This window comes from Amblyraja radiata, chromosome 20 (assembly GCF_010909765.2).
Source record: "Amblyraja radiata isolate CabotCenter1 chromosome 20, sAmbRad1.1.pri, whole genome shotgun sequence".
Taxonomy (NCBI): Eukaryota; Metazoa; Chordata; class Chondrichthyes; order Rajiformes; family Rajidae; genus Amblyraja; species Amblyraja radiata.
This window is the reverse complement of record NC_045975.1, coordinates 2,219,209-2,243,731: the sequence shown is the minus strand read 5'-3', so window position 1 is coordinate 2,243,731 and position 24,523 is coordinate 2,219,209. Positions and strand designations below refer to the sequence as shown.

The window sequence follows — 24,523 nt, the reverse complement described above, 5'->3', positions numbered from 1 at the left end:
GTGTGTTTATATAAATATGATCTATGTGTGTGTATATATACTTTCTCTCTCATTTATTATATTGTTTACAGTGTACTATGTTTACATATTCTGTTGTGCTGCTGCCAGCAATAATTTAATTGTTCTACCTGGGACACATGATAAAATACTCTGGACTCTTGACCCACGCCCAAAATACAAAAGTCCTTTGCAAATTAACATATAAAATTAAAATATAACTGAAACCATAGATATTATTGTTCCTGAACCTGTATGTTAGTTTTTCCATTCTTCCCGATGGCAGGGTGAAATGAGTGTGTGGCCAGAGTGGTGTGGGTCTGGTGATGCTGGCTGCCTTTGAGGCAGTGACCCCGCTCTCGGTAAATTCTTTCGATGGTGGGTATGCGTTGGCAGTGTTCACAACGTTTTGCAGTCTTCTTCACTCCTAGGCAGTCAAGTTGCCGAACCAGGCCATGATGCAACCAGTCAATGCGCTCTCTACTGTACACCGGTAGAGGTTCAAGAGAATCCTCTCTGCATACCGAATCTCCACAATCTTCTCAGGAAGCAGACGCGTTGAGGTGCTTTCTTTATAATTGCATCAATGTGCTGGGTCCAGGAAAGATCTTCAGAGATATATGCACCTAGGAATTTGAAGCTTTTGACTCTCTCCACCATCATCCTGTCGATATAGACAGGTTTATGGGTCCTCATCCTTCCTCTTCCAAAGTCCACAATCAGTTACTTGGTCTTACTGACATTGAGAGCCAGGTTGCTGTGCTGGCACCATTTGGTCAGTTGGTCGATCTCACTTCTATACTCATCACCATCTGTGATTCATCCAACAACGGTGGTGTCGTCGGCGAACTTGAAGATGGAGTTGCCAGTGTCTGGCTACACAGTCGTGAGCATCGAGTAGAGCAGGGGGCTGAGCACGCTGCCTGAGGTACTCCCGTACTGATTTTTATTGAGGAATAAGTGTTTTTGCCAATTTTGCCGCCGGTCGATACTTGAGGCATGATACCCAGGTGCCCTCTTAAAGCAGGTGGGAACCTCAGCAATGAGAGGTTGAAGATAGAAACTTGATCTTTGAGCTCACGCTTACCTAATTGATTTGAGGAGATGTTGATGGACTTTGTTGTTCGACTTGCAGAAAGCAGAAGCAAGTCACCTGAAATCAAATCTCACCAGGTTTGAGGGAAACAATAAGTAGAACCCAAATGGATAGAAATATTTATCATTTATTATGTTTATATTAATGCTTCCCTAATGTTGAGAAAAATGTTTTCCAATTGTAAAATTTCTCTGATCATGATCTTTTCATGAACTTTATAAAATGGTAGGCTTACACAGGCCCCTAGCTAGAAAAGTACCAATTTAACAGCTACAACTATACACATTAAAAGTTATTGCTTTAACAGATCTTTAAATTATAGTACAGATTCATTTGGTTAATATTGTAACACAGATTTTTGTTTTTAATTGACTTTATTTAAAAAAAACACAAATATTCATAACCTCATGCCATGCTTCATGATTCCATACAGAATCAACACATTTCAAAGCAAGTTGATCGATCACAGGAAAGAAAAGGGAAACACAAAACGAGCAATAGTTAAACTTTCTAAAGGAACTAAACAGATAGATCTAGTCAGATAACAGACTTCCTTCTCAATATTTAAAAGGCAGTGCTGCATTAGTCAAGACTAAAGCACAGGGGGCATGGTTTGGATTGACCCACTGGAGCCCCTTTTATCAACCTGATGAAGTGACTGTAAATGGAGATGTGAGCAATACACAGTAGCCAACGTTACTCTGATTCCACCCGGAGCGTCTCCAGTTTGAAAGCAAGTGGAGAACATTAGAGATAACTGAAATAGTTTAACTAGTTTTACAGGAGTTAGTGTGAAAGTGTCCACAAGTTCACAACAGTTCTTAATATCTGGTCTTGCAGTCCAGAAGCCTATATACAGAAATGAATTATGCCACAATATACAGTTATTCACTGTATTGTACATAAAGAAATTATACATACTAGATTAATAGAGGCCAATAGCTATGAAGAGACCTTCTATTTCAACAGACTTCATTGCACCAGTATTCACAGGCTGTCTATTTGCGACTGCTCTTTATTCGTTCCAGTCTTTTCTTCAGATCGTCAAGATTAGTTGCTGAAGTTGTACTACTGTTGGTTTGTGTTGGTGGATGAGATTCTTGCTCTTGGGTACACTCTCGTGAATCTCGAAGATGGGTGAGTTTATTGTGCAGAAGTTCAGATGAAGATGCCACAGTAGGTACGGTTGGTTTGGACAGAAGAGAGGTTGGGGGTTGTCTTTCTTCATGCTGCACCAAGACAAACACGGCAAGTTTGCCAAATTTTGTTTTGATTAGAATACATGCAGGCAAATGGAAATATTAAACTAGCAAGTTAAACTCCTGATGAGAAATGCATTGAAGATCATAAACCCCAAAGCATGAATGATCTGCATATAGACTGCTTCACAATTTGGTTTGATGAGGCAACATTCATCCCAGAGGGGAAGATCCTTAAACTATTCAAATTTAACCAGATGACTTCAACCCATCTCTAATCAAATCAAGGTTGAGATTAAAGCCAAAATGTATGACATAATCCAGGTGTAGCCCGACCCATATCAGCCATGGGAGTCAGTTGTACAACTCAGAAATGAACCCTACAGCTCAACCCAACCAAACCAATTACAGACCCAAGACAGAACGTCCTATAGTCCAGTGAGAATAGACGCAGCCGATGCAGTCTCTCCTCCAACAGCTCCATTATGGGCAACATCCTGGTGAATCTCTACTGCAATCTTTCCAATGCTACCACATCCTTCCTGAAGTGTAGCAAGCAGAACTGAACATAATATCCCTAGTGCAACCTAACTAATGTTTGATGCAGGTAGACACAAAAAGCTGGAGTAACTCAGCAGGATAGGCAGCATCTCTGGAGAGAGGGAATGGGTGACATTTCAGGCAGAGACCCTGCTTCAGCTGCAATATACGTAATGCCTCTGCCTAGGAACGCAAGCAGGTCCAACCCACAAGACACCACAAAAGTGTTTGTCACATGCACTGGATATGAACCAGAACAATTAGTTTTATTTCAGTAAATGCTGCAACAAAAGAGAGCGAGAGAGAGAACACCTTAGACTGCAAGGGTCTTTAGTGTGGCAGTGGAAAGCACATTTCCTCATTGAAACACTTTAGTTACAGCAAATTATTTTAATTGGATTGAGGAAAGTCTTGCGGCAACAATAAACCTGCAACATCGACGATACACAAGTGCTAACCTGAAATTGGAAAATGTATATCATTTCATAACAATTTAAACAATTCTACATGATAAAACTACTATGAGCTGAAGGTGACAAAAGAGATGAACGTTACCTTGGAATTATTTTCTAAGCCACACCGTTGTCGCAGGATTTTTAATCTTTCCAGGTAAACAGCAGGGCCGAGTTCTTCTCCGTTCCCCGAGGGAGGGATGGACATGGAGCTTGCCACATACGGCATCTCATCTGGAGGCGACGAGAATCCTGCTAAATACACAACCAATAATGAAAAGCAACTTCTCTCATTAGCTCTCAACTTGTGGTCGGCAGCTCTGCCTTGGCCCCGTCAAGTGAAAGTGCACTTGGTGGACAACAGCTGACACTAGAATTACCTGTTGCTGATTACCTACTGCACTACTGTCCCTTTGGAATTAGTCTTCCCAATGTGCATTACCTCACGCTTCCCTGGATTAAGCCCAGTCTGCCGCTGTTCCGGCCAACCTTCCCGTTCATCTGCACCCCGCTGGATCCTAGGGCAGCCTATCAGATCTACAATTCCACAAATGCCCGTGTCTGCAAACCTAGGAATGATACCACCTACATTCACATCCAATAGTAGTATGTGTGTAGTATGAAATTATTCAGAATAGGAAAATCACAGGAGAAACCCACCATTCTGTTCTAGCACCTTTCCTTACATTTCGTAGTCACGGCACTTAATATTTACGTTCTGATTCATGTTTTAAAGTATTGTGAGACAATACTTGATATGGTTGAATAATTTATTTTTCAACAAAGAAAGATAAAAAGTTCTTACCAGAACTGGATGAAGAAGATATCCTTCCTTTCCCCTCCCTCTCATTTTCCACAAGTCGCAGACCTCGTTCAATATAATTCTGAAAGAACTGGGAAGATTTCCTCAAGAATGGTTCAATGTCAGCATCCGAGTACTTCTTTCTGTATTCATAGAGTTCTGCTAACCCCTATTCAGAGATGGAAACATAGGCGTTAAAGACAGTAACATACTGACAAAATGTGGGAAGTCAAGTCAGGTGGAGGGTTAAATGTTTTAAAATTCCCAAACAAATTGGACTCGAGAACTAGAAATCCAATTCCACAACTATGTGCGTATCAGTAAATAGTGCGACAAAGTACATTAACAAATGTGTAAATTAAGTGCGTTAAATGTTAGTAGATTGAATGAGGCCACATGTACTTTGTAAAATGGACGCAATGAGGGAGCCATTGTATTTCTAGACATGCATATTAATAAACACTGGCAGAACAATATCCTTTGTAAAGATTCAGCAAGAAAACATCTTTGTTCATCATTCTTCACCACGGTGGCTGGCAATAAAGTTTTGCACAGGAACAGCAAATAGCAAGTGATCGACCCTTCAATTTATTTCCCTAGATAGTACACATCTAAAAACAGATTGATCTTTTGCACAGATTTGCACCAAAGTATTTCATTGATGTAAACAACTTCATAATTTAGTCAGCACCATATGAAAGCCAAGAATTTATATTTTTAAAACTAAAAATCCAAACATACCTCTCTTGTGTTTTCCTTGGAACCAATCTTCTTGAATATTTCTGCCAAAGTTTCACTTATTTTTGCTTTTGATTCTTTATCCTCCTACAAGAAATAAATGAAATTACAATGACCACAGACTACTTCATTTTTAAATCTTTAAATTTGAATTGCACGTTTATTCTTATTTGTGATTTAGGGTTTGCTCATTCTACCACTAGAAATCAATTTTGTTTTCCAAATTCCTAAATTTCCAAAAATGTCCTTTTCAACTTTGCTGAAATCAGATACTTTTATTAATGGAACTGCTAATACTAAATGGCTCCATATACTAAATAAAGCTGGAGCGTTCTTCTTGCAATGCAATGTTTAAAAGCAGAATTAAATCCAACTGCTTTATTTAGTGCGAGATTCATAATAATCGGTGGCAACACCACCGTTGTTGAACAAATTACAGATGATGAGTCAGAATATAGAAGTGAGATTGGTTGACTGACCAAATGGTGCCAACACAACAACCTGGCTCTCAATGTCAGTAAGACCAAAGAACTGATTATGTTCCCTGGTCTTCACGGGTTTTGACCTCCCCATCATCTAAGGGATTTACAGGAGACGCTGCCTGAAAAAGGTAGCCAGCATCAGAGACCCACACCACCTTGGCCACAATCATTTCACCCCTGCCATAGGGGAGGTGGTACAGGAGCCTGAAAACTGTAACGTCCAGGTTCAGAAACAGCTTTTTACCCACAGTCATCAGGTTATCAAACACTACAACCTCCAATAAGCTCTGAACTACATAGAATATTATTGCACTCTTATTGTACATACATACGCATAAAAAACAAACAAAAAGAGTACAATAATAACAATACATTCTGTTGTGCTGCTGCAAGAAAGCATGTCATTGTTCTATCTGGGACATATGACAATAAAACACTCTTGAATCTTGGTCAAATGTGATGCTTTTTCAGTTCAATACGTACTATTGTGGAACCACCCTTTTCTGTTTCTGAGTCAGTCTTTCCACCTGACAAACCCACTGAGTGTTTAATGACACGCCGTAGATGAGCCTCGAGCTCAGATTCATTCTTGTTCTCAATCAGTGTCAGATGATCCATAATCTGGTGCAAGGAGAACATTTTACACAAGTTAAGCATTGTGGCCATTTTGTTTTCCAACTTGCTAGTTTTCAATTCTGATCATCTTATGGACAGTACTATCTGACCCGATTCCATAGCATACAAAACAAAGCTTTTTGTTGTGGTACACGTGGCAACAATAAACCAATTAGGTTTCAAATCTTTCAGTTATCTCGTTCATTTAATAAACATTCCCAACGAGACTGCATTGAGTGTCAATCTTTGAATTCTCTGCAACTCAAAATAATCCTTCACCACAGTAAAAGAAAAAAGTTCCTGGAACCAAAACAAGCCACACTAGTGCTGAGGCCATTACTAATGAACTACACTTCTCCCCATCCTCACAGAAGTCAAACCTCCAAACAGAAACAAAGTGAACAAATTCTCCATTGAAGTTTGAGGAAGAAGCTGGAGCACAAGGCCATTTAGATGGGAGAGTGCCCTGATCCTAACCCCGCAGTTGGCCAGGCGCGATCTTTCTCCTCAAACACAGGGTCAAATATAAGCTATCCCAAGGAGACAACATGGACAATAAAGTTATGAAATCCCAGGTCAGTTCTGGGTTGAGAGGTCAAAGCTGCATTAGTGCAGCCAAATGCTAACATGTCATTACCCAGTTGCATGCACGCTCAGAACTTTAATGTTTCCTTCATGCCACATGAGGCCTTCAATTAGTCTTTCATCATGGAAGCCTACTCATTCATGTATTATAACCACCCTTCCTAGAAGACTTCCTTTTCCCATTTTGTCAAGAAGTTGGCAAAATTAATATTTATTGTCCATTTCCAATTGCCCTTAAGGAAGCAGTGAGCCATCTTTGAATCTTTGTAGTCCTGCTAAATTCAGTTGGGTATAGGCCTGAGGAATTCAGACTAATAGGCAATGATACTTTCACTCCAAGTGTGCCTGGTGTGCAGCTTTGTAAGGGTAGTTGCTGGTGATGCTCTCACCTTGTCCTGTATGGTTTGCTGGCAGTATTGAGGGGCGAGCGAGTAGCTTCACTGATCCACTACAATTCTACACATTGTTGCCAGGGTGTTTCTAAATCTGCTTCATGCTTCCACCATTCTGTTTTGGTGTTTTGATTTAATAAATGCCTTCTGCAATCAAGTATGTTCCTCGACTCACCCGTAACCTGAGAATTACATGCAATGGCTTCCCTACACTCTCATTAACTTCTAATGTCCTTAAAAAACTATTTGTCAGTTGCATGCTCTTGATATTATCCAGTTGCCTTGAAGAAACCCAAAGAAAGGCTGACCAAATATTGTATAAATCACAAATGCTATCTGATTATTCAAAACATGAATACAAGAGCAGGAAATTTGCAACATGAACTGAAATGAGGCAGGATTATCCAGTTTCCTCGCGGCATACCTTGCAAAACGCACACTTGAGGCATTGTCGTTTTGTTACATTGAGAGATCAACAACTGCATCACTTCTTAAACCTAAAAATATTCCATCAGTCAACAAACCTTTGGTCCCAGGAGCTTGTATAGTGCATGCAGCAATGTCTTCTGTGTTCTCATGGGAAGGTCACATTTCATCTGCTTTAACCTCTCCTTTGGAAAGACTCGCATGAAATTGTGTAAATCCAAAAGTATTCTGTCGACGTTAACATCGTTGATGTTATTTGGGAGAAGACGTATCACCCGCCACAAGCACTAATCAAAGAGGAAGTGTTTAAATATGTTACAAAGACGAATGTCAACATACATTGCTGATTTTGTTTTTAAATTAATACTTTCATACATTACCTTCAATATTAGCTCCGAAAATTTAGGAGAGTTATTTGGAGTAGCTAGAAGACTATCTTGCAGAAGTACAATCAGGGAACTGCAAAAGAATGTTCATTTAAACAAAACTGAAAAGTACATGATCATGCCCAAACACTAATGATTTCTACAAAGGAATGTATATACGGTTCCAAACAGAAATAATGGTATAGATTCATAGCATTTAAAGCTATTTAAGGAAAAACTCGTAAATCAAGCCAAATTTAAAAGCAGTAACAAACCAAAAACCTGCACGCAGGATTTGTTCAACAGATGTACAGAGATATTTGTCATACAAATTGCTGAGAATTTATGCCATGAAGAATTGTTATTAGAAAACATAGAAAAATAGGTGCAGGAGTAGGCCATTCGGTCCTTCGAGCCAGCACTGCCATGCAATATGATCATGGCTGACCATCCAAAATCATTACCCCATTCCTGCTTTTACCCCATATCCCATGATTCCTTTAGCCCTAAGAGCTAAATCTAACTCGCTCTTGAAAACATCCAGTAAATTGGCCTCCACTGCCTTCTGTGGCAGAGAATTCCACAGATTCACAACTCTGGGTGAAAACGTTTTTCCTCATCTCAGTCCTAAATGGCCTACCCTCATTCTTAAACTGTGAACACTGGTTCTGGACTCTACCAAACATCAGGAACAATTTTCCTGCATCTAGCTTGTCCAAACCTATAAGAATTTTAGATGTTTCTCATCCTTCTAAATTCCAGTGAATACAAGCCCAGTCGAACCATTCATCATAAGTCAGTCCCGCCATCCCGAGAATTAACCTGGCTGCACTCCCTCAATAGCAATAATGTCCTTCCTCAAATTAGGAGACCAAAATTGCACACAATACTCCAGGTGCAGTCTCACCAGGGCCCTGCACAACTGCAGTAGGACCTCCTTGCGCCTAAACTCAAATCCTCTCGCAATGAAGGCCAACATGCCATTAGCCTTCTTCACTGCCTGCTGTACCTGCATGCTTACTTACAGTGACTGATGTACAAGCACACCCAGGACTCGTGGTACCTCCCCTTTTCCTAATCTGACTCCATTCAGATAATAATCTGCCTTCCTGGTCTTGCCACCAAAGTGGATAAACTCACATTTATCCACATTATACTGTATCTGCCATGCATCTGCCCACTTACCCAACCTATCCAAATCACCCTGCAGCCTCATCGCAGCTCACACTGCCACCCAGCTTTGCGTCATCTGCAAACTTGGAGATTACATTTAATTTTCTCATCTAAATCGTTAATATATATTGTAAAGAGCTGGGATCCCAGCACCAGGCCTTGCGCCACCCCATTAGTCACTGCCTGCCATTCTGAAAAGGACCCGTTAATTCCTACTCTTTGCTTCCTGTCTTCCAACCAGTTCTCTATCCATGTCAATATCCTACCCCCAATACCATGTGCTCTAATTTTACACACTGATCTCTTGTGTGGGACCATGTCAAAGGCTTTTTGAAAGTCCAGATACACCACATCCAGTGGCTCTCCCTTATCTATTCTACTTGTTACATCCCCACAAAATTCCAAACGATTACTCAAGCATGAATACCTCTTCATAAATCCATGCTGACTTTTATCGATCCCGTCACTGCTTTCCAAATGATCAACTCAACTCAAGCATCTTCCCCACCACCGATGTCCGGCTAATTGGTCTACAATGATCACCAATGCATTCTCTGGCCAATATCTATTCCTCTTTCTTGGATTTAACAATATCCTTGATTTCCCTCGTCAGCCAGGGTTGAGCAGCCTTCCCCATTTTATTTTTTCCCCGGACAGGGATGAACAATTTTTTTGGAGTTCTTCCATGCGGTCTTTAATCTTTGCCATTGCATCTCCACCGTCAACCCTCCAAGTATAATTTGCCAGTCTATCCTAGCCAATTCCCGTCTCATACCTTCAAAGTCTCCTTTCTTTAAGTTCAGGTCCCTCGTCTCTGAATTAACCATGTCACTTTCCATCCTAATGCAGAATTGCACCATATTCTGGTCACTGTTGCCCATGCTGCTTTGCACAACAAGATCGCAAACTAATCCTTCCTCATTAAATAATACCCAGTCTAGGATGGCCTGCCCTCTAGTCGGTTCCTCTACATATTGGTTTAAAAAACCCACCCAGTATACATTCCAGGAAATCTTCCTCCTATGCAATGTTACCAATTTGGTATTGTGCAAGACCAGCTCTACTCCTCAGGTTGTCAAGATATTTGGCCAACAAATATTCCCAAACCAAGACCCAGAAAGACTAGCTTCAAGAAATCTAGTCTGTAATGCAATGTTGTTACATCACTAATATTCTTTCTTTACCTCAAAATATTGGTTGGATCAGATTTTTCCAAGACTTTTACCATTAGCAGATTGATTGATCGTATAACTTGTGGACCTTCATCCAAATCTTCCAAGCGCGAATCCAACATTAATAATATTAATCCATGCATCAAATCCTTCAGCACTCCCATCGAAGCCTCCTTGGCCAATGGCTCTATTTGGAATAACTGAAGAAAAAAAACCTAATTGGATCAGGTAATTAGATGATTGCACCAAAGCAACAAGTCAGGTTGATAGTTCCATGAAGGCGGATGCAAAGGTGGCCGGGACGGGTGAAGGAAGAGATGGGCATGCTTACCTAGGTTGGTCATGGTATTGAATACAGGAGTTGGGATATTATGAAGGGTAGGAGGCAGAAGGGGACCTTGTGAAAATATTTAAAAAATCATGATGGTCATAGAAATGGAGATTATGCCAGGATAGGATTGCGTAAAACTAGACGGCATAGGCTTAAGGTGAGAGGGGAACGATTTACAAGGGACAACTTTTTTCACATAAAGGGTGGTGCGTATATGGAACGAGCTGCCAGAGGAAGTGATAGTGGCAGGTACGATTACAACATTTAAATGTCACCTTACCAGACAGATGGATAGGAAAGGTTTACTGGGCTGCCGACCTATATGACTAATATTGTGCACAATATTTTACAACTCCACAATTTTTTCTTTAAAGAGAGAATGAAGCAGAGAGATCTTGTGCAAAAAACTTTACTCATTCATTTTGCATACAGACTGTTTGTGAGTCAGATGGCCCCTGTGCACAATGCTTAGTCTTCAGGGTTCAGAAGGAGTAGCTATATCACTGTACAACTACTCCTTGAATAGTGCAACTCATCACTCTCACATTTCCATTACTCTAGAACATTCCAACTTTAATATGCAATCTAGAGCTAAATAAACCCCATTTATGATTTAATTCAGAGCATTCTTTACTGGTGTAGTCTAGAAAATTCAAATTTGGCATATTTGTACCACTGTCAAATGTGCTCCTTTTTTGGCAGTGTGCATGGGACATAACAGCCACTGGAAGTTCAACGTTTAATCTTAGTTACAAGCTAAATCAGTCTAATATAAACCTGGAACAAAAATCTGTACGAAAAAAAGTAGCATTGCAACATTCCAAAATAGCATTGAAAACCATACCGTGATCATGTTCCCAATAATACAGCTGTAAAGCTTTAGGATTTCACTCTTGTTAAGTTTCTCATCAGCCATATGAGTATTGTATATTAATCGAAGCTGCATGAAGGTTGCAATCAGAAACTGGTCAATGTGGCCAGACATGGCATCAACTTTGCTCTCCTGTCGCAAAACCTCATCAATCTGAAAACAATACACACTCAAGTTACAAAACCATCTGAACTCTACATAATGGATCCAGAATACCCACACCACAATGGCTCTTCAATAACATACATTTTATCTCTGTACCACCCACTCCACTGACATCACCCACACTCTGAAGAAGGGTCTCGACCCGAAACATCACCCACACTCATTAAACCAGGGAGTAATAGGTCCAGAGATGCTGTTCTGCACTATTAGAACCATCAGGAACATTTCCCATTTAGCACAGTTTCTAAACATTTTACCCAAGAGAATAGGTATTAATAATAAAATAGTGTAAGAAAGAACTACAGATGCTGGTTTAAATCGAAGGTAGACACAAAATGCTGGAGTAACTCAGCGGGTGAGGCAGAATCTCTGGAGAGAAGGAATGGGCGACGCTCCGGGTCGAGACCCTTCTTCAGACTGATGTCAGGGGAGGGGCTGTTACATAGATTAAATAGTCATGTTTAATTATTCACATGGTTATACTGCTGAGACCATAAGCAGCACTGGGATCCTACCTGGGCAAGAGCTTGGATGCTGGTGTTAATTTCACTACTTGCCACCTGAGATACAACAAAATTGATAGTAGAATCAGTGGTGCCATGCATCTCATCATAGTGTGGAGAAACTGAACGATTTCTGAAATATTGAAGGAAATGCAAGGTGAAGAGCAAAGTCAATGCCACAGAATCACAACAGCTATGGTGTAGAGGTGGCCATGAAACACCATCATGCCTGGTCCCTGAAATACCAATTAATTCAACCTGCCTCTTCCCATATTGTCACCTTTGAATGGCACAATTGAAACTGCCTCCATTACTCTCCATGGCAGTACATTTCAAATTCTAGCCTCTTTCCTCGATTCATGGTTTGTTCTCGTCACTTGCATTCCATCTGCTTATAAAACGATATTTGTCCAGACAGCCAGTTCTACCATCAATGTTAAATTGACTGGCATGATATGACTGGATTTATTCCTGTCATTTTTTCTGCGTAACATTTACAACTCCAATTCCTCATGCACCACCTCCTTTTTATTTGGAGCATTAGAGCTTTCCTCAAACTTAAGAGGATACATGGTCAATAAAGATGAGATGCAATCCAAGTGTAGATGGCCTTTCTTGCACTTATTCTACTTTTAAAATTCATCCAACATTTAATCTTTATCTTCATTTGCTGGGACTCCAGCAATTTCCTTCTTGGGAAGAGACCATCGTGTCAGTTACATTCTCCACCTACTGGACTAGGCTTTTTCATCGCCAATTAGTCCTAATTTTGTTCTTCATAAATATTTTCTGTTGACAAGACTAGAAACAAATGACATGCCCTCATTTCTATCTACCCTAGCATTTTCTCACCTTTGTTCCTTCCTCCACTTAGTGAAAGGCTGCACCTCAGGTACTGGATACTCACACATAGATTAAAGCTCCCGCTTCTCAAACTCTCTTCCAACAATTCCCCTTTTTCTACCAGGGTGTTGGCTCGATGTACAACAACTTCAAGTTTACCCCCTTGGCCACAAAACTATGAACACTCTCATAAATGTTCTTTACCCTGGTAGCTAGATGGCAACACATTGCGGCAACTCACATTGATGTGCGCAGATAACCCGAGCATAGAAACTAGGTGCAGGAGTAGGCCATTCAGCCATTCGAGCCTGCACCGCCATTCAATATGATCATGGCTGATCATCTAACTCAGTATCCTGTACCTGCCTTCTCTCCATACCCCCTGATCCCTTTAGCCACATCTAACTCCCTCTTAAATATAGCCAATGAACTGGCCTCAACTACCTTCTGTGGCAGAGAATTCCAGAGACTCACCACTCTCTGTGTGAAAAATGTTTTCCTCATCTCGGTCCTAAAAGATTTCCCCCTTATCCTTAAACTGAGCAGAAAGGCGCAACCACAAAAGTATGGAATTGCTAAGTCTACACGTCCACTTACGTGCCACATATAAACATGCATCATCCCACCTGCAGCTGGTCATTGTTGGTTGCTCCTCATGTACTTTTATATTTAGAGTTTGCATTATTACCATCAAAAAGTACAAATGGTTACTCACAACCAGGCTCTAGAGAGGGTCCAGAGAAGGTTTACAAGAATGGTCCCAGGAATGAGTAGGTTAACATATGATGAGCGTTTGACGGCATAGGGCCTTGTACGCGCTGGAGTTTTAGGGGGACCTTATTGAAACGTACAGAATAGTGAAAGGCTTGGATAGAGTGGATGTGGAGAAGATGTTTCCACTAGTGGGAGAGCATAGGACTAGAGGTCTTGCCTCAGAATTGAAGAACGTTCCTTTAGGGAGGAGATGAGGAAGAATTTCTTTGGTCAGAGGGTGGTGAATCTGTGGAATTCTTTGCCACAGTAGGCTGTGGAGGCCAAGTCAATGGATATTTTTAAGGCATAGATAGATTGATTAATGAACCAGATTAAAAGTTTAAATGAAATATGCAAGTTTGGGAAAGCTGCAGGATACACACTGCAGCGCAACTGAACAAATAAAACTGTAGAATTTTAGATTACCAACTAAATCTTCACTCAATACAACGTGTTCAACCATGTTTCAAGCCTCCTGCACGACATTGGTTACTTACTTTGGTTCTGGAATGCAAACTGGTTCATAGAGCTCATCAAGCTGGTGCTGCACCAGATCTGGTAGCTCACATCTACCAGCATGGTTGTCATTTTCTATTTTATCAAGATCCAGTTGGAATTCTCTTGGAATCGTGTGAGTAGACTCTGATGCGGACTGTGCATTATTGCAACGTGCTTGACTGCAAGAAATAAGTGGGAAATCTTTTTAAATCATTTTTATTACAACATGAAAAATCGCCAAAGTGCTGGAGGTGGTTTTAAAATTACTTTTAAAACTAGGTGAGCTGCTGGATGAAGCATTGTATTAAACCAGATTCTGGTGCATAGATTTAACATCTGAAACAAACCAAGTAGTTCAAGCCATTGCGATACATCTTGGTTTCTGAGATTAGAATGGAAGAACTGCGATACTAGTCACAAATGGCAGCCCTTGTGCTGGTTTGAAAGCAGAACACTGCCAACCAACAATTAAGAATATGTTTTACTCACATTCGATATGTTCGATACATTATTCTTTCCAGGGAAATGCGGTGAAAGAAGTCAGAACATAGATTTAGACAAAATAATAGAGCAAATAAGCACGATTATAAAAGCAATACAGGGCACAACAAAGGTTAAGCAACAGAAACAGTATTTGGTCTCAATATAAATTTCTTACAGCAATTACTGTAGTAGAGTTTGAGTTAAAGTTCCAATCTATTCACCACAAGCATTCAATACCCGACCCTTGCAGGCAGATTAGACTTATCTCAAATTAATTTAATACCCAGAAATGAACCCATCCTTGCTGACAGATGAAGATTGGATGAATTTTAAAAAGCAGTGTCGTGGGCAAATGTCTTGGGATAACCACAGGTTAGTTCCGCACCAGTTGTGATGACGGACTTTGTTCAAACAAATCAATCCCCAAAATTAGCACATTGTATCTCTATTGGTACATGGCCACTTTCTACCTTCAAATCTTACAATGGTACCACAGCAAAATTAGCCAAATACACAACCACTTGAATTGGACATTCGGGCCTCACAATGGACTAAATCCCTTCCCCGCAGATCAAACCTCTCTGCCACAGAAGGCAGTGGAGGCCAATTCACTGGATGTTTTCAAGAGAGTTAGATTTAGCTCTTAGGGCTAACGGAATCAAGGGATATGGGAAAAAGCAGGAATTGGGTACTGATTTTACATGATCAGCTATGATCATATTAAATGGCGGTGCTGGCTCGAAGGGCCTACTACTGCACCTATATTTCCACATTTCTATCCTGTATATTAAAGTCCTGCAGCCATTAATGACTTTATTAAGAGAATTCCTCAGATACAAATCATAATCGCAAGCTCAAGCTTTAATTGCTAAACCAAGCTTGGCTTTAAAGGACATACTTGTTGCATTATTCCAAACTGGGATACGCACTTTTTCTTGAAGAACATCAGTTTGAAAAAGTCAATTTCCAACAGCTCTGTTTTACAAAGGAAATGAAAAAGGAAATTTGACAGCCATTAAGCCATTTCCACTGCTCCCACTTTTCAAGATTTCACTCCTGCACCTTCCCACCTACAGAAAACTCACTTGCACCTCCCTTTTGCAAAGGGCCACACATCCAAAAGATTACTTGTTTTTTTCTCTTGGATGCTGTCTGATCTGCTGGGGTTTTCCTGCATTTTCTGTTTCTGGTGAGCTTTGCTTGCATACTGCGGCAATCATAAAATAACTGCATACGATACAAGGATTGGCAGCATTTTTCAAAGTTACAGATTCAATTCTGCCAAGACCTTCCTCTTCTTCTTGCGTATGGCTTGCACAGCCTAAAGTTGCAGGTCAACTTGCTATATTTGATCTATTTATTTGTGCACGTTGGGTTAATTGCATTAGTCGAAACAGGCTGGACCACATGAAAAAGGGTCTGAAGAAGGGTTTCGGCCCGAAACGTCGCCTATTTCCTTCGCTCCATAGATGCTGCTGCACCCGCTGAGTTTCCCCAGCAATTTTGTGTACCTTGGACCACATGAAAGCCTGATTACAACCTTGCTACACCAGAAGTAGTAACTAACTGCACTTTAAGATCAAGGCTGTCTTTGATCACGAGGTTCTTGGGGTGGAGAGGGGTGATAGCGGTATAAAGGGGAGGGTAGTGTCTTGTGTTCTGTGTCTTGTGTCTACTGTTTGTGGGTAAGTGTGTCTGTTTAGTGTTCAGCCATGAGCGAATGGCGGTGCGGGCTCGACGGACCTGGTGGTCTACTCTCGCACCTACTTTCTATGTTTCTATGTTTGACCTAATATGGCACAGAGATGATATTGCAAACCATTGTTTTGTGTCAGGAGCCTTCAGACTGAACTTCTTTGACTTCCATCAAAACTTGCTTTAATCAAATTACAACGCACTTAAACAAGGCAAACGTTTTACAGGCAGTCAGGCCAATTCCAAGTTTGTACACTTAATCACTTGGAAGGCAAAAAGCAGTGGTAATAAAAATAGCATTACAAGCTGGAACCAAAACAAGGTAGAGACTCCAGGGTAAAAGTTGTAATGTCAATAACCACAATAGTTTTTCCTACTGAATGTAGTTGCAGATAATGAGGGCTATCAAAGGATGCAGTGTGGATTGGATCAGTTACAGATGAGTGGAGAAATGACAGATGGTGTTTAATACAAGCAAGTGTGAGGTGCTGTACTTTGGGAGATCAAACCGATGGGGAATGGATACAGTTAATAGTAACATGGGCCAAACCACCAACATTTGGAAAGCAGTATCATCAGATTGGTAGTCCAATGGATTTGGATCCTACTTCAAAAACAGAAAATAAAGAGTTTGCAAAAATAAAAAGTCTCAAGAAATCCAAAGATTGGAGTGGGGCATTTAGCATGAATTTAGGATGCTGTATGGCCAAGTAAAACCAGGGTTGAAATTTGTAGCAGCCAGGAAACAAATTGGGGATCGTCGGGAAACACGAGGGGATCATCACACAATTCAGTTGAACACCCTCAAAGAGCCAATCCAGCATAGGATCTTCAAAGCGGTTCAATGTTTTAATGATCCCAATACTGACTAATCAAGATCATGCAACCAGATGAGGTGACACAATACATACTTCAGTTTGGATGGCACATCCTCACAGCCCTTTCGTGGCATGCCTGCATTCTGATTTGTTCCCGGTGGTCTCTGCGTCTTCTCCTCTTGTTTTACAGATACAGTCGAAGGCTTTTTAGCTGATCTTTTAATTCTTTCCTCTAACATGCTCATCTCTTTTTCAGAAAGCTAGAAATTAAAAATAGGTCCAAGTAAATAAGACATGAACAGATTCATATGGTAACTATAAATTAATCAAAATAACACTGTTTAAAAGTACAATCTGTACAATAATTTAAAACAAAACTTAACTTCCAGCATCTTACTAATCAGAGACAAAATAGTTTTAACTCTGATTAGTCTATCACAAAAGCCAGAATGAATGCAAAGATTGGCATAATATTGACACTACTAAAAATTGTTGAGTTTAAAAATAATCATATTTGAAAAGATGACCAAATGAAATTAACTGTGGGCATTAATCGAAACAAGAAAAGCACCAATAAGAATGAATGTGCCCACATGACCCAGATGTCCAAAGGAGGCAATCGAAAAAAAGTATCAAAGTGCTAATGCTTAGTATTTGCCGGTTCTTGTACGGCATGGTCAATTACAGGGAGACCTTGCCGGACCTCAAACCTGACTGTATCAAGCTTAAGGAGTACTTCAAAAAAGTGCCATTAATTTGGAACAACTTGCCACTCAAACACTTTTCTATAATGGTCCATACATACAAGTCCCAACTTGAAAATGAGTCGTCTTATCAAGCAAAATCCTACCATAGACAAGTCAGTTTCTCTCAGGAATCTCAATGAACGTTTGTCCCTGCGTCCTGACAAGGTCAAACCATCCTTAAAGTGACAGCCCAAACTTAGTTAAACTACTATGTTCCTGGTTCTCACATCTTATAATTGACTCCACCATTTACATATCATCAATGCCTGATCTATTAAGCTTTGTCACCGTTTATCATGGCCAAACCTTGTATATTTCCCAGAAGTATACTGTGTAGAACTACCACAGAATATTCAGATCTGAAAATTGCACCTTACAGCTCAAAACTATTAGACCAGACGAATATATTTCTAGAAACCAGAAACTGCAGATGATGGTTTACAAAAAAAAGACAAAGTACAGGTGCACAACCTTTTATCCGGAGTTCCGGAAACCGAAAAACTCCGAAAACCGGCCATTTTTTCCAGGATGTCGTCTGCACACCAAAGCTCGCGTTTGGCGCCAAACTTGACCCGAAACGACCCACGGTCAACCCAGGTCTGTACTACTGTAGCGGCTGCCTCCTCCCTGGAGACCGGGGAGACACTTAAACATCTGTAAATCATTGCTTAAATGTTAGTCAGTTAGTTTGGAGGGCTTTTATGTGAAGGGGGAAACTTTAATTCTTAGTCCCCTACCTGGTCGGAGAGGCGGGGAGCGGTCAATGCCTTACCGGGTCGCCGTGCAGTAAGCTCCGGAGCGCTGTGGCCACCGACTCCCAGCTGGGGCTGCGGGCGTCCGGCCGCGGGCGGCGCCGGTTGTAGCTCCGAGCCCAGCAACTCTACCCCTGGCTGCGCGGCGCTCCAAATCCAGCGCGGCCCGCGGCCGGACGCCCGCAGCCCCAGCACCGCTGTGGCCGCCGACATGTTGTGTGTCGGCGGCCACAGCGCTCCGGAGCTTACCGCACGGCGACCTGGTAAGGCATTGCCCGCTCCCCGCTGGTATCCCAGCGCTGCTACGCCGCCGACTCCCAACATCGCGGCGCTGGGGCCGCGGGCCGCGCTGGATTTGGAGCGCCGCGCAGCCAGGGGTAGAGTTGCCGGGGTCGGAGCTCCAACCGTGGCCGGACGCCCGCAGCCCCGCGATGTTGGGAGTCGGCGGCCACAGCGCTCCGGAGCTTACTGCACGGCGACCCGGTAAGGCATTGCCCGCTCCCCGCCTCTCCGACCAGGTAGGGGACTAAGAATTAAAGTTTCCCCCTTCACCCCCCCCACCACATAAAATCCCTCCAAACTAACTGACTACGCTAAAAATCTTCCATTCGGAAATCCGAAAAATTCCGAAATCCGACAAGTGTCTGGTCCCAAGGCTTCCGGATAAAAGGTTGTGCACCTGTACTGGAATAACTCAGCAGGTCAAGCAGCTTCTCTAGAGAAGAGAGATGTTTTGGGTTGGGAGCCGAATGGTGCCTGATGGAATTTGCTCATGTTCCCTTAACATTATGCTGTGTAAGCATAATAATTTGCAGAAGAGTTGTTTGTTACATTAAGGTTCTTCTAGTTGCAGTTTCATTAATTACATAGATGGCATTAATCTGACTAGAAATCAAGGATGTCAAAAGATGAATTAAATAAAATGCATGGAATTAACAAATTGGCATTTTTTAATAGAAAACTGAAAATATTTCATTTATACTAAAGCTCAATCATTCTCAATTTTCTTGCATTTCGTAGATCAAGCTTTTTGACCACATTCTGATTATTTTCTTGCTCATGATAAAGAGATACTTACATTCCCAATCAATTTAAAAACTTGATCGCCACATATGTTGTAGACAGTAACCACAGTATTTAAAGCAGCATTACGGACAGATGTGTCTCTGTCTCCAATCTGACTTGCTATTTCTTTGAGTGCTTTGGCTGGAGTTGGCTGGCAAACATTCAAATCATGAACTTCAATTAAAGAACCCAGCTCCTCTAAGCATTCTGAAAAATAACACAAACAAAAATGTATCGTTTAAATATATCTGCTACTGCACTACAATACATTCAATGATCAATCCTTGAGGCTATACATACCTGTGCTAGTAATTAAACAGTTTTGTTTTATGAAGCAGAGTAATTCAAGAATGCAATCTTGTGGAGAGGTGAGATGAGGGAGGGGGGGAGATGAGGGAGGAAGGATGGTGGCTGGAGAATTTTAGCTACAAAACATTCTTCACTTCTCCCATCTTCCACCAGCAACATGATCATCAAGCCAACAGCCAACATTCTGCAATAAGAAACAGGAGTGCTGGCATGGACACACTCCAGCGTCCATTTTAAGGCACTAATGTACTCTGCATGCACTCACCTGCTCGCTGCTTTGAGTTTTTGGATTTGAGTCCGTCCATGATCAAGTTAAACATTTTGCTGGCTGGGTAAAGCTTGCACAATGTGTTCAGAATGGATCGAACATCTTTACGAATTACATCTTTTGATTCTCCAACCTAAAATACAAATTACCCACAAATTAACCTTCCATCTTGCAGATTTTAACAAACTGTAATACAAGCCACTATCAATGCCATAATCATTAGGAACAAATGAACATGACAACATTTGGACACATTTCCTTCAAAGGTTTATTATTTTTACTCAACTATTTTAGTTGATGCACTTGTGTTCCAATGATCTCTAACAGGCCACAGTTTTCTAATTGTCCTGATTGTAATATTTTCTCTAGGAAGGCTCCACAGCTATATTTCACCTCTAATTTCCAGTTGCAAGATGGTCTTCATTTATCTCCTCAATAACCATGTTGTTCATTTGCATCATGCAACAATATCTGCTCGAAGGCACCATGTAACCACCAAGTCTGAAATACAACTAAACTACCCAATATTACCTTTTGTTATCCAATCCTTAACATTGATGTCTGTGCCACCACTGGCAATGCTCTCGACTTCTGTTCATATTTATTATGAGGTACTTTGTCAACGATCCTTTAACGCTATAAAGGCATTAATTCTTACTTCAAGGAGCTCCAGTTAAATATAGCTTACTGCATTCTTCCAAACATTTAACTAAAACATGGCCCACTTCATTAAGAAAGACTAAGCCAACACTGGTTTCTTTCATTAATGAATTGATGATAGCAAAAAGTGCTTTTGAATTATTTTCTCACCCCCTCTGCAATTTTCAAAACCATTCTAATCTATGAAAGGATAATAAGAGTTGCCCATGACAACTGCCCTGCAGCTCCTGCATCCTCCTTTTGCCTGTACTTTTCTTTTTACACTCCAGTGCACTCTGCTGTGGTTCATAACTTTTCTTTTGACCATCTCAACTAACACTGCATTGTTAGACTACACCAATTGTATAGTAGGAATATCAAGAACAGAAACCTTCCCTAGATCCTTTCTTTTCTCGTTCCTTCTCTCCAGAGACGCTGCTTGTCCCACAGAGTTACTCCAGCATTGTGTCAACCTTATCCTTGATTTAGCCAGGCCCAATACAACTATAAACAGATTCACCCTGCAGCATGTAGTTGAAGCTCAAACTGTTTCTGACCTGTTACTTCTGTTATTGTCTCAGCCATCACGTATCTCCCTTTCACCTTAAGTAGTTCTGCAACCTGCCCACTTCAACCAAGATCTATTATCAATCTCCAACTGGTAGTTTTTTTAGTCTTTGCCCAATGCCCTTCACAGATATGAATGAAGACTGATTCTTTATGAATTACATTTCCATTGAAAACCCTGCAGAGTAATTTACCTTATTAATTAGATATGGAATGAATGAATTTCCCTCATTTTCAGTCAAATGATAATCTTCTTTGCTCAGCAGCGTAAATAACAACTTCAAGTATTCAAGAACTTTCATCAGCACAGTTGTGTTGGTATCAAAAAACCGTAGGGTCAACCACCTCAGAATGAGATCCAGGCAAGCCACTGTCCCTTCAAATTCATTTTCCAAATGCTGAGAGAAAGAGTTACATTGAGCACCATTAGTTTTGCTAAGTGATTACTTTGTGTTAAATCTTTTCTACATTCCAAGCTATTGCTTCAACAGCCAAATAATTTACTCATTTCTGAACCATTTTCTTAACAAATTATATCCAAGATGTTTAAATGTTGAACTCCAAGGAGAAAATCAATGCTGATTGTAGAGCAATCTTTCAGATCCAGGGCAACTTATACACTGCCAAATTAGAGCCCAAATGTAACCATTAAATTAAGATGCCAATGATGGTGACCATTATATGCATTGGACACCAATAAATAAACTGCATATATATATATATAAATAAAAAACTTTGTGTTCAGTACGGGAGAGGTAGCAGGGAGATAGATATAGAGGGGGGGGGGGGGGGTAGAGAGGAGAGAGGGGTTATGGAGGGAGGGAGGGAATGACTGAGGGTCGGGAAAAGGAGAGGTAGGGAGAGGTGAAGGAGTGGAGGTGGGGAGGAGGAGAGGGGAGAGAAAAGGGAGGGTGAAGAGGAGGGGGAGGGAGCTTTGGGGAAATGAGCCGTGCCTGCGCAGTTGGGACTGTGGGCGAGTGGTGGAATATTGCGTTGGGGGAACGGATGAGTGGTGGAAACAGGTTGCGTTGGGGAAGGGGTTGCGTTGGGAACTGGTGAGTGATGGAATATTGCGTTGGGGGAACGGGGCCCAATGGGTCCCCACTTGGTCTAGTTTACTATTTTTTTTAAATTGGTAGACCACTCATTAACAATTCAATTCAGCAAAGGGAGCACACGATTGCTTGCCTTGCTCAGTTTTCACAGTCTAAACACATCCATCACAGTAAATTCTGGCTTTGTGTATCACAAATTTAAGAACAATAAATATCCCGTTAAATGCACGGCTATTATAAAAGTAATGATTATAAACTTGCAATGATACAATGTTGTTGAAATAAAACTCTTGTATCATTAGCAGGACAGAATTGTAGAAATTGCCAGTGACATCACATTAATGGACAACATGAATTGTTATTCTGCATGAAATTGCAGCTGTGGCTGTAGCCCAGTCCATCACACAGACCAACCTTCCCACACACATCAACTCCATCTACACTTCACACTGACTCAGTCAACAGAATCAAGGAACTTCTTCACCCCAGTCATTCTCTCTTCTCCACTCTTCCATTGGGGAGATACAAAAGCTTGAAAGCATGTACCACCAGATTCAGGAGAAGCTTCTTGCCCGCTGTAATCAGACTACTGAATGGCCCTCCCATAAGGATTTAAGATAGAGCTCTAGGGGCTAGTGGAGTCAAGGGATATGGGGAGAAGGCACGGGTTATTGATTGGGGACGATCAGCCATGATCACAATGAATGGCCTCCTCCTGCAGCTATTTTCTATGTTTCTAAGTGATCTTCCAACTTACCTCATTGCAAACCTTGGACTTTAACCAATGCTACAATGCTTTAACATTATATTGTGCATTCTGGTCCTTCCCTCTCCTCTACCTGTTGCACTCATGATAAACCAAACATAAGCACTAAGAAAATCGAATTAAACAAAACTATAGTTTCTTTTTAATTCCTTACCTCCAGCAAGACTGTTAAAGCTTTAATATGGTGGTGAAAATCTGAATGAAACATTTCATCTTGCACCCACTTAGCCACACAGCTGGACATCTGAGTTTTCAGTTGCTCGGAATACTCATCCCGGGGGGTTGTGAAGTTCCATTTCAACACCTAATGCAAAACATGCATTTCAAAAAGTTAAATTAAAATTTTGTTAATGCAAAATAAAACTCTAAAGCATTCAAAAAGCCAATTCTACCCTCAGCAAAGCAGCCTCACCTTTAAAGCTCTTTCATCCTTTACTCTTTGCTCTTTTGCATTGGGAATAATTATGAAGAGAGGTCCAGATCTATCATCATCATCTTTGACATTTGGCTTACTTGGCACTTTCTTATTGGGTGCAGACTGGAAGAGTAAAGAACAACTCAGAACAAAACCAGTATATCCACTCGCCCTTGCTGACATCAAAGGCAATATTGGAATTAAGATACTGTTCCTACACGCACACGCACAGTAACAAAGGTGCTTTCTGAACAAAAGGATTTTTGAAATCAAAACAACATTTCCAATTACATTTTGAAAGAAAATCACACTACACCCCTTCCTTCGCTCCATAGATGCTGCCTCATCCGCTGAGTTTCTCCAGCATTTTTGTCTACCTTCGATTTTCCAGCATCTGCAGTTCCTTCTTAAACACTACACCCCTGGGGCCAAGGAAAGAGCGTTCACGTCGCGGCCCTGTTTCAACCAATCTTTCCACCACCACGCACAAGAAGCGCAAGACAGACACCATTGTGCAGATGCCGAGAAGTGTGTTCAGCTCTGGCTGAACAACTTCTAATCTTGTGTGTGGACTCGATAAGAAGAGAACTACACCCCTTTATTTCCTCAAATATAGTGCACAACTTTAGGAATAAAAAACATTTCAGTTAAGTATGTTCAATTAATCTACACGCCCATTTAGAGCAATGAGCAGTGGAATAAGGGATTTATATTAATTATATCTGATGGGAGAGGAGGGAAATTTCTGGATAAAGAATAATATTTGCTTGATAACTTGATGTCAAGGCATTATGCTGGCTGATTTCTTTCTGCTGGTGACTTACTGGCCGACACCAAGGATATTCCCACCATCTGGTACACAAACAGGTACAAATTTAAGAGATGGAAAACTCTCCAGTTACCCAAAGGAACACAACAGCATTGATGCAGTTCTATATCAAGAACAA

General features: G+C 41.0%; 1 protein-coding gene and 1 non-coding gene across 4 annotated transcripts in view; both read right to left on the bottom strand.

The window, feature by feature from the left end:
* Positions 1 to 1,200: 1,200 nt before the first annotated feature.
* Positions 1,201 to 24,523, bottom strand: part of ckap5 (cytoskeleton associated protein 5) — a 63,894-nt gene continuing 40,571 nt past the window's right edge. Inside the window, exons 28-45 of one of the 3 annotated variants that reach the window (XM_033038632.1) lie at positions 23,574 to 23,699; positions 23,316 to 23,465; positions 21,535 to 21,738; positions 20,132 to 20,267; positions 19,571 to 19,764; positions 17,088 to 17,254; positions 14,488 to 14,511; positions 13,998 to 14,177; positions 11,917 to 12,037; positions 11,210 to 11,389; positions 10,047 to 10,234; positions 7,705 to 7,783; positions 7,423 to 7,611; positions 5,790 to 5,927; positions 4,828 to 4,911; positions 4,090 to 4,255; positions 3,388 to 3,539; positions 1,201 to 2,322 (exon numbers count right to left, since the gene is read on the bottom strand). In XM_033038632.1, coding sequence (XP_032894523.1) covers positions 2,092 to 2,322; positions 3,388 to 3,539; positions 4,090 to 4,255; positions 4,828 to 4,911; positions 5,790 to 5,927; positions 7,423 to 7,611; positions 7,705 to 7,783; positions 10,047 to 10,234; positions 11,210 to 11,389; positions 11,917 to 12,037; positions 13,998 to 14,177; positions 14,488 to 14,511; positions 17,088 to 17,254; positions 19,571 to 19,764; positions 20,132 to 20,267; positions 21,535 to 21,738; positions 23,316 to 23,465; positions 23,574 to 23,699 — 2,709 coding nt within the window. In that variant the 3' untranslated portion in view covers positions 1,201 to 2,091. The remainder of the gene's footprint in view (positions 2,323 to 3,387; positions 3,540 to 4,089; positions 4,256 to 4,827; positions 4,912 to 5,789; positions 5,928 to 7,422; positions 7,612 to 7,704; positions 7,784 to 10,046; positions 10,235 to 11,209; positions 11,390 to 11,916; positions 12,038 to 13,997; positions 14,178 to 14,487; positions 14,512 to 17,087; positions 17,255 to 19,570; positions 19,765 to 20,131; positions 20,268 to 21,534; positions 21,739 to 23,315; positions 23,466 to 23,573; positions 23,700 to 24,523) is intronic. The other 2 variants (XM_033038633.1, XM_033038634.1) reach the window with 2 other exon arrangements.
* On the bottom strand, positions 10,804 to 10,911 carry LOC116984878. The gene has a single exon (XR_004415153.1). It is a non-coding gene; the product is annotated as a small nucleolar RNA SNORD67 (small nucleolar RNA).